The 16,100-nt window shown below is 47.5% G+C and overlaps 1 protein-coding gene across 1 annotated transcript in view; it reads left to right on the top strand.

Moving 5' to 3' along the window:
• Positions 1 to 16,100, top strand: part of PAPPA2 (pappalysin 2) — a 153,570-nt gene that overhangs the window by 15,102 nt on the left and 122,368 nt on the right. Inside the window, exon 2 of the mRNA XM_056844705.1 lies at positions 1,504 to 2,566. Within this exon, the coding sequence (XP_056700683.1) occupies positions 1,504 to 2,566 (1,063 nt within the window). The remainder of the gene's footprint in view (positions 1 to 1,503; positions 2,567 to 16,100) is intronic.

Here is a 16,100-nt window from a genome sequence, read left to right as displayed (position 1 = left end):
GTTCCCGTTGGGGAGAAAAGCAGTGCATAAATGTCTAATTTTTTTGTTTTTTTTTAATGAAGTGTCAGGTTTGTGGGTAGCTGCACCAAAAGGGAGTATCTGAATGACCCTGGTTGCGGTTTTGTAAGTAAATGACACAGAGTGAAGACCAACACAGTATTGAAAGTCTTTGGGCGAAAATGCATGGTCGCTCTAGCCTCCTTTATTCCCTGTTTCAGCCAGGATCGAACGCATGCGTTTCGCCGAACGTGCGTTCGATCCTGGCTGGATCCTGCCTGAAACAGGGAATAAAGGAGGCTAAAGCGACCGTGCGCTTTCGCCCTTTGTCTCTCCATCACACAGTTTGTGCTAGAGATGCACGTCCTGTCAGGCTGAATGCTGCTTCGACAATCAGTCTTTCCCCTCTTCTCGTTGCTCCCCCAATCTGCACTGACTTGTGGAACCATTCTTTGGTGGCCTTAGACCCTGGTCGGAAAAAGTAATGTTTGCATTGAGCATGGCAAGGACTCAGTCTTTGTTCGCAATTAGGACCCAAATGTTTCCCTGCCCAGTAAGATCTTCCAGCCTCTTGGGTAAGATGAATTGCAGGATGCTGAGCAACGGTTGATTCTGTTGCTGTTTGCTGCAAGAATCCATGCATGATCTATCGCTAGGCAGCTTCCAAATGGCCCTAGTTGTGAAGATTGTCGGATAGCATGTTTGCAGTTACAAACTGCAGCCCAATTAGAAACAACACCTGATGGAAAGCACACTTGGTGGACTATGTGAATTGGCTCTCAGTGGGATATACTGAGAACCAAAAGTCAATGCGTGATCTTTGGGGAGGGGGGAAGCTTGAAAGGACCTGTTTTCAAATTATTCTTGACCTACTTTGGGGAGGGGGGAAGCTTGAAAGGACCTGTTTACACCTGTTTTCAAATTATTCTTGACCTACTGAGAAACCGCCCCCTCTCAGGAACTGCAGATTGTAGAAGAGACTTTAGCGAGGGCTTTGCAGCATTGTCAGTAAACTACAGTTCCCAGGATTCTTTGAGGGACACCATGACTGTGTTCCATTTGGTTTAAATATACATTCAAGTTTATTAATACGGTCTATTTGACCAGCCAAAAGTTAGTTTATCATGTTGTCCAACTTGATAAAACTGTAAAAACTATTACAAATTACAAAAATTGATAAAAATCTGGTATTAATAAGATATACAAAATTAGTGCATGACACAAAAGTGGCTTGCCAACTTAAGATTACTAAAAATATAGAAGTATAAAAGAGTTTAACAGGTTTTTTCCACCCTATTTTTGCTTATTTTAATAGCAATGGCGCAGAATTTAGCAGTGGGGAGTGAAAGATGAGAAATCTCCCCCATTGTAGCTGCCCCTTATGTTTGCTGTACTGCTTTCGCTGCTCTTGCTTCAGCACTGAGACGGTTTCCTCCCCACCCGTCCTACCAGTTCCCCCCTGCCCCTATTTCACTGTTTTCAAAATCTTCTTTCTTCCTTGTGCAGGTGTGTTTGACAATTGCTCCCACATTGCCAGTGTCAAGGGCTGGACTCTGGGCATCCGCTCGCAGGAGAAGCGTGGCAAGAAAGACGCCCGCTTCTTTTTCTCGCTCCGGACGGACCGGGTCAAGAGGTCCTCTGTCATACTGGCGCACCGCCGCTACCAGCTCAATACTTGGACCCACCTGGCCGCCACCTACGATGGGCACCAGATGTTGCTGTACCTCGATGGGGAGCGAGTCGCTCGTAGTGCCCAGCAGTCGGGGGCCCTGCACAGCCCATTCATGGCCTCTTGTCGCGCCTTAATTTTGGGTGGTGACAACTCGGAGGACGGGCACAATTTTCGGGGGCATGTGGCCCTGCTGGCCCTTTGGAGTGTCGCTCTGCCACAGGAGAAACTTCAGCGGGCCTTCTTGAGGAAGATGGAAGATAGGGAGTCAGGTGTCCTGCTCAGTGCCAGGTTCAGCCGCTTGGAGCAGCAGTGGGTGACATTTAAGGATGGGGCCTACCCACTGGTGGAATCTTTTCCCGCCCCAGAACCTCAGGTTCTGTCCCCGCTCCTGCCCCCTCCGTGCGGACAGACTGCCTGTGACAACGTGGAGCTGATCTCCCACTACAACAGCCACTGGCCGTTGAGGAACGAAAAAGTGGTGCGCTACCGTGTGGTCAATATCCACGACGACGACGGGTTGCGTCCAACCATCACCCGGGAGCAGATTGCCTATCAGCACCGGGCGCTGAGCAAGGCCTTCGGTCCCTACAACATCACGTGGCAGCTGAACATTCACGAGGTGTACAACTCCGTGCTCCGCTACCGCGCAATCCTGATGAACTGCGAGCCCGGCAAGATTGGCAACGAGGTCTGCGACCCTGAATGCGAGCACCCGCTGACTGGCTACGATGGGGGCGACTGCCGGCGGCCGGCGCGCTGCTACACCTGGGAGCGCAGAGACGGCGTTTGCAACATGGAGTGCAACAATATGGTGAACGATTTTGACGACGGAGACTGCTGCAACCCCAGGGTGACCAACGTAAGGAAGACTTGCTTCGACCCCGATTCTCCGCACCGGTAAGCAGGAGGGCCCTGGGGCCAGTGCGGAGCCTTCGGCCACTCCGAGCCTGCTCTGTGGCCACTCGTGGTTTAATCCCCTCTAAGTCTGTTCCACAATATGTTTTTAATTTAACGGTACATCAATATCGAATCACAAAATAATAGAGTTGGAAGCGACTGCCAGGGTCATCTAGTCCACCCCCTGCATAGTGCAGGAAATTCACAACTACCCTCCCCCCACATCCCCAGTGACCCCTACTCCATGCCCAGAAGATGTTGGATTGTGAGGGCTTTGTTATATCCAAATCCCTGTTAAATTAGCAGAGCGCACAAAGGCTGTTGTGCGCAGAGAAGCCCATTCAAATCTCTGTGTGTACCAGGAACAAAATTGCTAGGAGTCTTTTGTCTATTTAACTAATATACTTCATTTATTGTAGGAAATCCATTTCTGGTTAGGATAAAGTATAGTTGCCTATCTATTCCAACTAACTAGAATGGAGGGAGATCCAGGACATGCGTCCTTCCCTCATGGTGGCAAGATGGAGAAGAGTGCCAGTGTGTGTGAGGAGGTGGGGAAGAAACAGGAAGGAAGGAAGTTTCCCTAAGAGTAGCAATCTACATATCAAAGGGCTAGATCAGAGCAGTAGAGAAAGGATGCCCCAGTGTCTTGTCCCCTCTATCTCTCTAACTCACTAGTCTTGTCCCCCTCTGGAGTCTGAGGTTAAGAGACAGCGCAAAGTCCTTCACTTCCAACAGAAGATGGCAAAGATGCCCTCCCTCTCATCATCTGCCTAAGGTTATAGAATTAGCATTGCTGGCAGATGGCCATCTAGCCTCTTCTTAAAAACCTCCAGGGAAGGAGAGCTTACCACCTCCTGAGGAAGCCTGTTCCACTGAGGAGCTGTTCTGTTAGAAAATTCTTCCTAATGGCTAGACGGAAACTCCTTTGATTTAATTCCAACCCGTTGTTTCTGGTCCGAACTTCTGGGGCAACAGAAAACAACTCGGCACCCTCCTCTATATGACAACCCTTCAAGTACTTGAAGATGGTTATCATATCCCCTCTCAGTCTTCTCCTCTTCAGGCTAAACATACCCAGCTCCTTCAACCTTTCCTCATAGGACTTGGTCTCCAGACCCCTCACCATCTTTGTTACCCTCCTCTGGACACGTCCCAGCTTGTCTACATCCTTCTTAAATTGTGGTGCCCAAAACTGAACACAGTACTCTAGGTGAGGTCTAGCCAGAGCAGAGTAAAGCGATACCAGCACTTCGCGTGATTTGAACACTATACTTCTGTTGATACAGTGCAAGATCGCATTTGCCTTTTGAGCTACAGCATCACACTGCTGACTCATGTTCAGTGTTTGGTCTATGTTGGCTTGGCTGAACGCTTTCCCGTCTATGGTTACCGAAGGACGCTTTGCAGCTGTTCCCTGTTCAGACAGAAGCTGCGTATGTGGGGATGGCCCCCTAGAGACCCTGGAACGTCTTTTGCTGGACTGCTGTTGTTGGGATGATTGAGGTGGACGTATTTAGAGTGACTTTTACTTTATACATTTTTGTTTCTCCCCGCAAAGCTGTTTGGCACAGATAAAAGAACTACATTATTAGTGGCTACATTTTTGAGGGCGGTAATTTAATGTAAAAAGGGTTAATTTGGGGGGATTATATTAGTGCGGTGCTGCTTGTGGCCTTTTGGCTGTTTAAGCGAAATCATTTACGTAAGGTCACTCCGAGCAAGGGGCACCCATCCCCTCCAGAGCCTGTGCTGCTGCCGCTGGCTGGGTCTAAGCCAGGCTTTTGCAGCGAGGCTGTACCTCTGATTAGAGGGAGCTGTGGAGCAACTGGAGGCCATTGCTTGTGGGCGTCCTGAACGAGTCTGGCTGGTCTCCCTTGGGAACAGAATGCTAGACTGGGTGGACCTATTGAGAGCCAGCGTGTTTAAGAGCGGTGGTTTTGGAGCGGTGGACTCTAACCTAGAGAACCGGGTTTGATTCCCCACTCTTCCACATGAGTGGCGGACGCTAATCTGGTGAACCGGGTTGGTTTCCGCACTCCTACTTATGAAGCCAGCTGGGTGACCTTGGGCTAGTCACACACTCTCAGCCCCACCTACCTCACAGGGTGTCTGTTGTGGGGAGGGGAAGGGAAGGTGATTGTAAGCTGGTTTGATTCTTCCTTAAGTGGTAGAAAAAGTCAGCATGTAAAAACCAACTCTTCTTCCTCTTCCGCCTCCTCTTCTTCCTCTTCCTCCTCTTCTTCTTCCTCCTCCTCTTCTTTCTCCTCCCCCCCATTGGTCTGACCCTGCAGGGCTCCTTGAATATATCCTTACATTAAATAGATATGTCATTATGACGTGTGTGTGTTTATGAGTGAGTTTGTGTATTGCAGAGAAGGAGCCTGGCAAGGGGTGCAGGGCCATTCCTCTGTACAGTGACATCTTATAGGGCACTGCTATTTGTGGCAGACGGGCCCTCCAGTGTCATGGTTGGAATCCCAGTTTGGCCACTCTTGCAACTGTGTTCTTCTTGGACAAGGCTGTGATTTTCTCTACAGGAAACGAATGATAGCGATTTGCTTCAGAGGGGTAATGTGAATGGGTGTGCTTTGAGGAACCATTCCAGCAGCTGTCTAAGGGCCAAACTAGACATGATGGCATCCTCAGGCCTGATCCATGGACACTGCTGGTGCCATTTTGAAGGGACTTAAAAGCGCCACCGAGTGGCTGAGGGCCTCTTGTTGCCTTCCACATCTTTTTAAGTGTTGAAACAGCTGTGAGGTATGTTTGTGTGTGGACGGCCATTGTGGCACTTGACTGGGTTCAAGGGGACGTTACCTACTCCTGGTGATTTCAGCGATTTAAGGTAAAACTTGGCCTTGTTCACAAGGTCTCATGCTAGGTTCTGTTTCTTGGTCAGAACAATGCAATGGATAGAGCTTCTGTCTATCTGTCTATCTAGCATATATATGTGTGAGAAGAGTTTGGTACAGCGCTTCTTAAAAATGTGTGCACATAACTTATTATTCTCATGCAGCAGATGGTGAACTAAGACTCAGAAGTATTCAATTAAGTCTGCAGGGAGCTTCCTGCCAGAGCCCACAGGTCTCCCAGATCCACGTCTGGATTAAATGCCGTTTCTTAATTTGCAAAATTTAGATGCTGCCATCCTGTGACCCCTGGTAGCCAAAGGCTACCTTTCTACTTGCTAGCTCCACCTGTCAGAATGGTCTGTGTCTCCTCAAAGAGGACCACCTCATGCAATGAGGACGGGGATTGTTTATAGTAAAAAAAAAAATGCATGCACGTAGCACATAACCGCCTTTTGCCTCTCGTAGAAGTGACACTGTTGAAGGTCACGTGCGTAGGAAATGTGTAGTAGAAGAAATGTCAATGGAAAGTGTTGATTTTAGTGGGATAGCAGCTGTGGGCAAATGTTGTGTGTTGGAAGTGTAGAGGGGAGCGGGGAGCACAATTTGGGTGGTGGTGGGTTCCCCCCGGCTCATTACGCAGCCGCACATATTGGCCATCATTGATTGAATGCTGTGTACTTCAACCTGCATTCCTGTCTATATCTAGGGCTGAGTTGGAAGCTCTTGCCTGAGGCTTAAAGGGGTTTCTGCAATGCACATTTATTTGTATGTATTTTATCTTGATGTATTTAACTTTTTTTTCGATTCAACAAGTTCTCAAAGTGATTTACAGACTTTTTGAAGTCACAGTTGATATGAAAGAAAAATCATTACAAAATAGTTAGACTATTTCTTTTCAGTTGTTATGTTTTGCCACGGGTATAGGGAGGCCCATAGCCTGATCTTGTTAGCTCTCAGACGCTAAGCAGGGTCAGCCCCGGTTAGTATTTGGATGGGAGACCACCAAGGAATACCAGGGTTGCTGAGCAGAGGAAGGCACTGGCAAACCACCTCTGTTAGTTTCTTGCCTTGAAAACCCCCCAAAGGGGTTGTCATAAGTCGGCTGCGACTTGACGGCACTTGACACACACACACATAGGGAGGCCCATAGCCTGATCTTGTTAGCTCTCAGACGCTAAGCAGGGTCAGCCCCAGTTAGTAACTGGATGGGAGACCACCAAGGAATACAAAACCTACATTGGCTGATTCACTTATGGGCGCTACAAGTAGTTCAGGAAAATTGGATAAATAAACCTTTAAATTTCAGGTATTCTCGCTATGTTGGAACTCAGAAGAGTGACAACAGACTGGCATTCTAAGAGCGCCATCCTGAAGGGAGAGGGCCGAATTGGCACAGGAGCTGGTGTGACCCTGTGCCGATGTACGTGCCCAGGTATCCCAGAATAAGGGGCACTTACGCTGGCACGGGGAGCATTCACGCAGCCGCCGGTAAGCCTAGCCGCTGTGTGGGGCTTCGCCACCAGCAAAGCCACACTGGGAGCGAAATCCCACAAGTGGGAGCCCGCACCAGCATGTGAGGGGGCGTTATGGGGGCAGGGCTGCCTTTAGGCAGCATCCCAACCCCTTTCGCCCTGGGACTGTCCCTCAAGTTGCAGCATTGCTATGCCACCTTTTTGAACCAAGATTGAGATTGGACTTGTAAAACACTTAAACGTTTCAATCCTGGGAGGATGTCACCTTTTTTGGTGGCTTAGCCTCACTGTTTTCTTTGGGCGCATTCCCCCCATTTTACATTTTAAATTGTTTTCTCTGCAGCAGCTGGGAAGCCTCTGTGAAGGCATTGCGGCTGTGGTGTTCCTGGCCGCCGTGCATCCATACACACCCCTTCAGGAATGGGCTGCCCATGTTATGTGAGTGGTGTGAACACACAGCCTCTGTCCCAAAAAACAGTGCCTTGGAATGAAGCCAGTCAATGATAACATAAGAACACAAGAAAAGCCCTGCTGGTTCAGACCAAGACCCATCAAGTCCATCAGTCTGTTCACACAGTGGCCAACTAGGTGCCTCTAGGAAGCCCCCAAACAAGACGACTGCAGCAGCATTTATCCTGCCTGTGTTCCACAGCACCTAGTATAATAGGCTTTCTCCTCTGATCCTGGAGAGAATAAGTGTGCATCATGACTATTATGCATTTTAACCAGTAGTCATGAATACCCCTTTCCTCCATGAACATGTCCACTCACCTCTTAAAGCCTTCCAAGTTGGCAGCCATCACCACATCCTTGGGCAGGGAGTTCCACAATTTAACTATGTGTTGTGTGAAAAAATACTTCCTTTTATCTGTTTTGAATCTCTCACCCTCCAGCTTCAGCAGATGACCCCGCGTTCTAGTATTATGGGAGAGGGAGATAAACCTCTCCCGGTCCATTCTCTCCAAACCATGCATAATTTTATAGACCTCTATCATGTCTCCCCTCAGCCGCCTTCTTTCCAAGCTAAACAGCCCTAAGCGTTTTAACTGCTCCTCATAGGGCAGTTGCTCTAGTCCCCTAATCATTTTGGTTGCTCTTTTCTGCACCTTTTCAAGCTCTGTAATATTCTTTTTTAGGTGTGGTGACCAGAACTGTACACAGTATTCCCACAATGTTAAAGCAACTTCCACTGCATCTCTGGTATTAAATCAGTCTCCATCTAAAACCTAAGTAATATTCAAGGGCCATGAGAATTTGGGTGCTCATCATAAAACCTCTGCCGCTGTCTGTTGCACTTACTATGATCTTGGGCCCCTCTGTTGATAAATGACAGTTTGGATGCTAAGCAGTGCAGGTGGAATTGCGCTTGAGGAAGGCAGCTTCCCTGCCTCTCCCCTCTGACCGCTTCTTTTTGTGCCCTCTGAATCGTAGTGCAAAGAAAAGTTAAGAAAGCATGACAAGAGGAAGACCCAACAGAAGGTGGATTTACTCAGTCAAGGAAGCCACAGCCCTCAGGTTGCAAGACATGAGCAAGGCTGTTACTGATAGGATGTTTTGGAGGTCATTTATTCATAGGGTTGTCATAAGTCGGAAGAAACTTGACAGCACATAACACACATACACCCCACATATGACTCCCCCTCCAAAACAGTAGGAATTGTAGCTTGTAGTGATGTATTATAGGAGAGCCAGTGTGGTGTAGTGGTTAAGGTGTTGGATTAGGAACTGGGAAACCCAGGTTCGAATCCCCACTCGGCCATGGAAACTTGCTGGGTAACCTTGGGCCAGTCATACACTCTCCGCCTTGACCATGGCAAATATTTGGATGGGAGACCTCCAAGGTATACCAGGGGCATGACATGGAGGCGGGCAATGGCAAACCACCCCTGAAGTCTTTTGCCTTGAAAATCCTACAGGTTCGCCATACGTCAGGTGTGACTTAATAGCAAAAGAGAAAAGGGATAAAATGAAAAGACGTACTGAAATTCCAGGGTGCCATGGGAAGAGGGAATGAGAAATCAGTTTTTAAATCTGTAGTGTGGCTATTTCCTCCCAACTTCTAGTTTTCTCATGAGCCAGTGACTGTGTGCACCTTTGAATGTGGGTCCCTTGTAAAAAGTGCTCAGTGTCTGCATGCAGCCACATAACCCTTTCTGGCCGTACCTTCCAGTGCAGACTGTGAGAGAGAAGGCGCCTGTCTTAGAGATACTGTTGCTTCCTTTCTCTGGCCCCCAGCAAGGGTGTGTGTTTTTTTCTTCTTCCAAAAATGCCGATCCAAAAATAAAGATGAATATTAGCAATTGGAGTTTGTGGGATTCCTTGAAGTCCAGTAGAAAGCCTCACTGGAAGGATTTAGCTAGCATTTTGGTTGGCAGGTTCTGCTGAAAACTGTTAGTGTTGCTTAAACGATACATTGTTTTTAGTTTGCTTTGGCTCAGCAGAGGCCATTATTTTAGGAAATAGGAATTGTTCCTGTTCAGACACCGGGGGTGGGGTGGGGGTGGGCAGGCCGGAGGCTGTGGGACCCAGAGGCTCCACAACCCTTCACTCCAAACAAGCATAAAAGAGGCCATGGGAGAGAGAAATCCAAGCACCAGGGAACCTCCGCTGCCAAGGGAAACATTGTGGGAGCTGAAGTAGTCTTGGATTTTCAATTTTTTTAATGGTATAGAGTTTAAAAATATGATTTTTACATTGCAAATCTTTCGTAGTAAATTATCCCAAGGACCCTTCTATGTACAAGAGAAAATGGTAAACGGCCTGTGCGCACAGAGCTCCAAACCAGGAATGCCAAGGCCATTGGCTCTAAATAAGGATTGGGATTCATATATTTAGAATCTAATATAATATATGAAAGAGTATAGAAGAAAGAGCTTTTGTCGCCAGAGATAGCAGCGCTGGCGAGTTCCTGTAATAAAAGGAGGTCAGAAACAAATAGACTTGGCTCTTGTACTGAATTAATCATGGCAAAGACCTTAGTGAAGGATGTAGGAAATTTTCGGCTCTTGCCGTCAGGAACCACCGGGACTCAAAACAGGAATTTCCGGATCTGAGCTCTAATCCCTTGTGGTGAGCCACGCAGGACTGCAGCGCTGTAGATTCCCAGGGCTACGCCGCCCTCCCATGCTCCAGGGTATGGTCATTTCTTCAGGCTGCCTTTTGGTTTCCCCTGACCTAATGGGCCTCTATTGGCTTCTCAGTCAGTTTTGTCTGCAGGGTCAGTACCGGGAATTTACACTTTCTGTTCTGCTGGCTCTGTTGGTTACCTACGGTCCATCATCCTTCTAACACTCATCAATTTTGGACATGTTTTATACGGCTGTATCTTAACGATTGTTTTACACCTTTCAGCAGATCTCATGGTCCAGATCTCTGCTGGCTTCGTTCTGCTAGGCTTAGCACGAGACAGTCGGCCAAAAAAGAGCAAAACCTTGGACGGTGCTAGTCCCACACATAACACAAATATTGATTCTGCAGATCTCTACAATTGGCCATTGACTCCATTTGACTGTTGCCAGAAATGGCATGGTGCGGAGTACTAATGGTGTAAGCTCCCCTCAACTTGGATCTGCGTGGTAAATACCACTGCGGTCTTAAGCAGAGTTACCCTCTTCTAAGTACATTGAAGTCAGTGGGCAAAGAAGAGTGTATCTGTGCTTAGGATTGCAGTGTAATTCATGTGTAGTATTGAACCTGAATATGTGGAAGAAACTTGCATATCGATCCTGCTAAGGAGATCCATGCCTGTAAATGGTGTTCATGTGTGTATCACATGCCAGAGTAGGAGGCTTGTAATAATGAATGTGAGTGGGTGCTGTGGCTCAGTGGTAGAGCATCTGCTTGGCACACAGAAGGTCCCAGGCTCAATCCCTGGCATCTCCAGTTAAAGGGACCGGGCAAGCAGGTGATGTGAAAACCTCTGCCTGAGACCCTGGAGAGCTGCTGGTGGTCTGAGTAGACAATATTGACTTTGATGGACCAAGGGTCTGATTCAGTAGAAGGCAGCTTCATGTGTTCATGTGTGTTCATGCTTTGCACACAGAAGGCCCCAGGTTCAGTCCCTGGCATCTCCAGTGGAAAAAAAAGTATTGAACTAAGTGATATGGAAGACCTCTGCCTGAGACTTTGGGGAACTGCTGCCAGTCAGAGTAGACAATACTGACCTTGATAGATGAATGGTCTGATTCAGTTTAATGCTGTGATGCGCTATTGGGTGCACTCACAGGTGTATACCTGAGCTAGGAAGCCATCCATCCACCCTGCATGGTTTTGAATGGAATGCGCATCCCACTTTCCATTGGAGTGCACATCCTCAACCTTATGGAACTAATTGTATCTTAACTCCTTGTTTCCTTGTGGCTTGAATTGGGTTGGGGTCTTGAGCTCTCCCCTGTGAAAACCAGATGAGCAGGATGTTGTTATGGTCGTAAGGCAGAAAAGTGACTAAATGCAGCTGGGACTAGTGTACAACTTTGGCTCAAATGTGTCAGTGCCAAGAAAACGAAAGCAGTTCTCTGGCTGTGACCATGCTGGCTGTGTTGTCTTGTGACATAACATGGGCAGCTGCTGTCTGTCCCTCATTTAGGGTGATGATATCTCTGTTTAGGGTTCCACTTCCTGCTATTTTTGTAGCCGTACCTCATTAAAGAGGTGCCCTTTGAACTATCTCAGCATACAGTGGACAGGGTATTGTAATTTTGGGTGAAGCCACAGGGGTACACCTACCCATGAGAAAATGCATGTGAATTAGTGCCATGGGCTGCCCATTAAGGCTGTATGAGTAATTTTACTTGCAAGTAAGGGTAAGGTAGCCTATCAAAGTTGTATGCAAGTAGGTGCGTGCAGCTGTCGATTCCAGGGGGGAGTTAGCATGTCTGCCCATAAATAAATGCGCCTTGCTAGGGCATCCCTGCTTATTGCTTGAACTAGCCATTGTGTTGGTCATCCTGTATTATTTGTCTACTGAACATTGCCTTTTATGGATTGCAGACATGCAAAGAGCAGCATAGAAGCAGGTGAGGAATACATTGGCCATTTATGCAGGGTCAATTTTGATGCTTGCTCAAAGCCTTTTTAAAAATGCAACCTTTAAAATGCCCATTCACTGTCCCAATGCAAAAGGAGAAATTCCACCTCCCCACTCACCTGCTCCTTTGTTCCTTTGTTTCCATAGCCATTAGCAATCGCCGTTTGCATAGCTAATGTGTGGCTGTGATTTTGTATGCTTCCTAGAGGGGATTCTTCGAGGCAGGGACGGAGCAAACACAAAAGGTCGCGTTAAAGGGGCTCTTAAGAAATGCGAAGCAGGTATGTGCCGGCTTCACAGCCACTTCCTGAATGATGGTTCAGCGTGAAAAACTCAAAAAAATATGTGGGGCACTTCAGCCTGGAACGCGCTGCTAATTACCAAGCATAAATGGCCTTAGAGAGAGCATGGGGGACAAATGAAAAAGACAAGATACAGCAACTTGTTGGCTCTGGTACAGAATACCTTTGTTATCCTCCTCCAATATTTGATGCAGGCAGAGCCAGTTGGTATTTTGTCACCCCAAGCAAGGTACACCTATCCTCTCCAGGACCTGTGTTGCTGTCAATTAGGTGGTGCAGATCAGGAGGGTGTTTCCCGTCATCTCCTTTGCTTCTGAGGGCTGGGAGCAAGTGGAGCTGCTGAGGTGTATCAGGAGCCTCTTCATTGTGCTGTCCCTAGCAGTCATTCAGTTGGCCTGGCCCTAGAGCTGGTCTCAGACACAGCATTGAATGATTTCAGCAGAGGTCAAGAGGGAGAGGAAGGACATCTGGTCTTGTGAAGCCGGGAGGTGTTTCATGACATTTGGAGTTTTAGCTCACTGATACCTTTGGATCTCAACTGAGTGAAACCACCAGGCGAACCACTTGTAAAAGCTATGAGGAGGGTTGCCAGGTCCCTCATCACCACCGGCGGGAGGTTTTTGGGGTGGAGCCTGAGGAGGGCAGGGTTTGTGGAAGGGAGGGACTTCAATGCCATAGAGTTCAGTTGCCAAAGCGGCCATTTCCTCCGGGTGAATGGATCTCTAGCAGCTGGAGATCAGTTGTAATAGCAGGAGATCTCCAGCTAGTACCTGGAGGTTGGCAACCTTAGCTATGGGGGGGGTCTCAGTTTGGGACATGGTTTATGGGCCCCTAGTTTATCTTTCTCAAGCTGGCTCTCCTCCTTGATATCCTGGGGTAGAGATCTATGTGTCTTCATTGGCCCCCTCCCAGACGCTTTTGAAGGTATTGTGGCAAGATGCCCGTGTCCATCTGCCACATCCAGGCTCTTGGGAGGGCACTTGCCTTGAAAGTGGTTAGGAGCCATTCTGACCACTGTTGTGGTTGTGCCTAGCCATTAACTTTTCAGGGACCTCCCTGATGTGCCACCAACAGGGTGGGTTTTATTTAAACCAAATCGATTTAAATCACTAGTCAGAGCGGTGCAGCGGTGGACTCTGATATGGAGAACCAGATTTCCCACTCCTCCACATGAGCGGCGGAGGCTAATCTCGTGATCTGGATCTGTTTCCCCTGTCCTACACACATGAAGCCAGCTGGGTGACCTTGGGCTAGTCACAGCTCTTAGAGCTCTCTCAGCCCCACCTACTTCAGAGGGTGTCTGTTGTGGGGAGGGGAAGGGAAGGTGATTGTAAGCCGGTTTGATTCTTCCTTAAGTGGTAGAGAAAGTCGGCATATAAAAACCAACTCGTCTTCGTCTTCTTGTCTCCTTCTTCGTCTTCTTCTTCGTCTTCTTCTTCGTCTTCTTCTTCGTCTTCTTCTTTGTCTTCTTCTTCTTCTTCTCCTCTTGCTCTTCTCCATCTGTGAAGACTCTGTAGGACACTTAACAGCTCCCCCAACTTTTCGGGTGATGTCATCCCCTTCAGCTATGGCAGGGAAGAGGTTGGCTCCCTGCCGGCTGTTCCATTCAGCGTCTCGCTCATACAGGCATGTGAGGTTCTAATGTAAATAGCAAAGGCTCTAATGCTGGCAAGTCTCTGTTGTGTTTTTGGAGTGCCTGCCACTTAAAAGGGTTTTTACTACCCTTTTTTTGATTGGTGTGCATTCACAAACGGTCTGCTGGCAAGTCTGCGTGCCAGACTCGAGCAGCTCCTGGGCCATTAAGGTCTAGTGGGTCAATAAACTGCCTTTTCAAAAAAATCTATTAAGTTCCATTTGCAAGGGATTACCGCTTGTGTGATTGATTTTGTCTACCAGCTACCATTAAAAAAGCAAAACAAAAACCCACACCAAACAAGCCCCAAGGAGCTGGAGCAATAAGATGCAGACTGAACTAGATTTATTGGTGAAGGAAAACCATAGCCCATTATGCGGTTCCACCTCCAAAGTTCTCTCTTTACTTTAACATTTAGAAACATGCACATAATAATAATAATAATAATAATAATAATAATAATAATAATAATAATAATAATTGTTTATCACGTTTCGTTCAACCTTTCTTCCAAGAAGCTCACACCAATGTTAAATGAGTCTTTTACTCATTTATTCTCATCACAACCCTGGAAGGGAGGGCAAGGTTCCCCTTGGCCGGGAAATAGAGCAGGATACAAGAAGAAGAAGGAGAAGAGTTGGTTTTTATACCCTGCTTTTCTCTACCTTTAAGGAATCTCAAAGTGGATTATAATCACAGTCCCTTCCTCTCCCCCCAACAGGTACCTTGTGAGGTAGATGGGACTGAGAGACTTCGGAGAGAGCTGTGACTAGCCCAAGGTCACCCAGCTGGTTTCATGTGTAGGAGTGGGGAAACCAACCCAGTTCACCAGATTAGAGTCCACCACTTGTGTGGAGGAGTGGGGAATCAAACCCGTTTCTCCAAATGAGATTCTACCACTCTTAACCACTACACCAAGCTGGCCAATGAATGAATGAATGAATGAATGAATAATGAGAGAGAGAAGCTGGCTCAGAGTCTTTCCGTGCACCAAGACCAAGCCAGAATTTGAATCCAGGTCTTCCTGGCCCAAATTTAGCTCTTTACCACTCTTTCCCAATGTGTGACCTACCCAGATGAATGCAGCCACAACTGTGTATGATGGCTGACCAAGGGCTGAATGAATCTCCTGTTTTTCAGCCTGCCTGGGGTTTCTCCGAGTCTTGGAAGGCTGCAGTTTGAGGATGGCTGACTGCATCTGTCACCAATGGTACAGATCAGTGTCGTTGACTATTATTATTCATACAGTTTGCCTTACTGAGACCGAGCGCGGTGTCATGATTTGAGTGCCCATCTATGATCTGGGAGACCCAGAATCGAATGGCCATTTAGCCTGGGAAGCTCTCTGGATGACCTTGGGCTAACTTGCCTCACCACTGCTGTAAAAAGGTAAAGGTCCCCTGTGCAAGCACCGGGTCATTCCTGACCTATGGGGTGACGTCACATCCCGAGGTTTCCTAGGCAGACTTTGTTTACGGGGTAGTTTGCCAGTGCCTTTCCCAGTCATCTCCCCTTTACCCCCAGCAGGCTGGGTACCACGGCTGTAGGTGTGAGGAAAAAAAAGGAACAGGAGAGAATCATGTTATAAACCACTTTGAATCCGTGTTGGGGAGAAAAGCAGAGTATAAATATGTAAACAACAACAACATGCCATTTCCTTATTCACTATCCATCATACAGCTGCATGTTTGAATGCTTTCCCTTGTCAGTGCAAGCTGCCCAGATGTAAACTAGTATGTCATGGATAGGATTTGCATCTTGCCTTTTTCTTGATATACCATTTCTGTTTAACACGTGTGGAGTTTTTTCTTTTTAATGCCAGAGCGCTTAAGCCCACAATCCCCTTACCTGCTGTCAGATGATTGCCAGAGATGCCATGCTTTTTCAACACTAACTATTCATTGTAAACAGAAAACAGAACAGCTTTCTCCTCTGGGTTCCTTTCCTGTGCGGAGTTTCTCTTTCCCGCTATTCTGTTAGGACTACTGGCCCCTCCCTTCTCCCTTGGGCCTAGCAGAGGATCACATTTCACTACACCTGCTGTGTGAAACTGTCCAGTCCTGAAATGTGTACCATGTGATTTTCTGCATGCACAGGGGTCCACAGATATGGCTAGAACTGATGGTCAATTTTTAAAAGGACTAGACGAAAAAGAAGCCAAATGGGGCTTCTGTGCAGAAGCAGAGTATTTCTGGTGAATGCTACAACATGGCTACAAACATGATACTCTGCTTTTGAATTTCTCA

The sequence above is a fragment of the Euleptes europaea genome, chromosome 2, assembly GCF_029931775.1.
Source record: "Euleptes europaea isolate rEulEur1 chromosome 2, rEulEur1.hap1, whole genome shotgun sequence".
In the NCBI taxonomy this organism is placed as follows: Eukaryota; Metazoa; Chordata; class Lepidosauria; order Squamata; family Sphaerodactylidae; genus Euleptes; species Euleptes europaea.
Note: the sequence above shows the minus strand (reverse complement) of the source record. Positions and strands in the feature narration are given on the sequence as shown.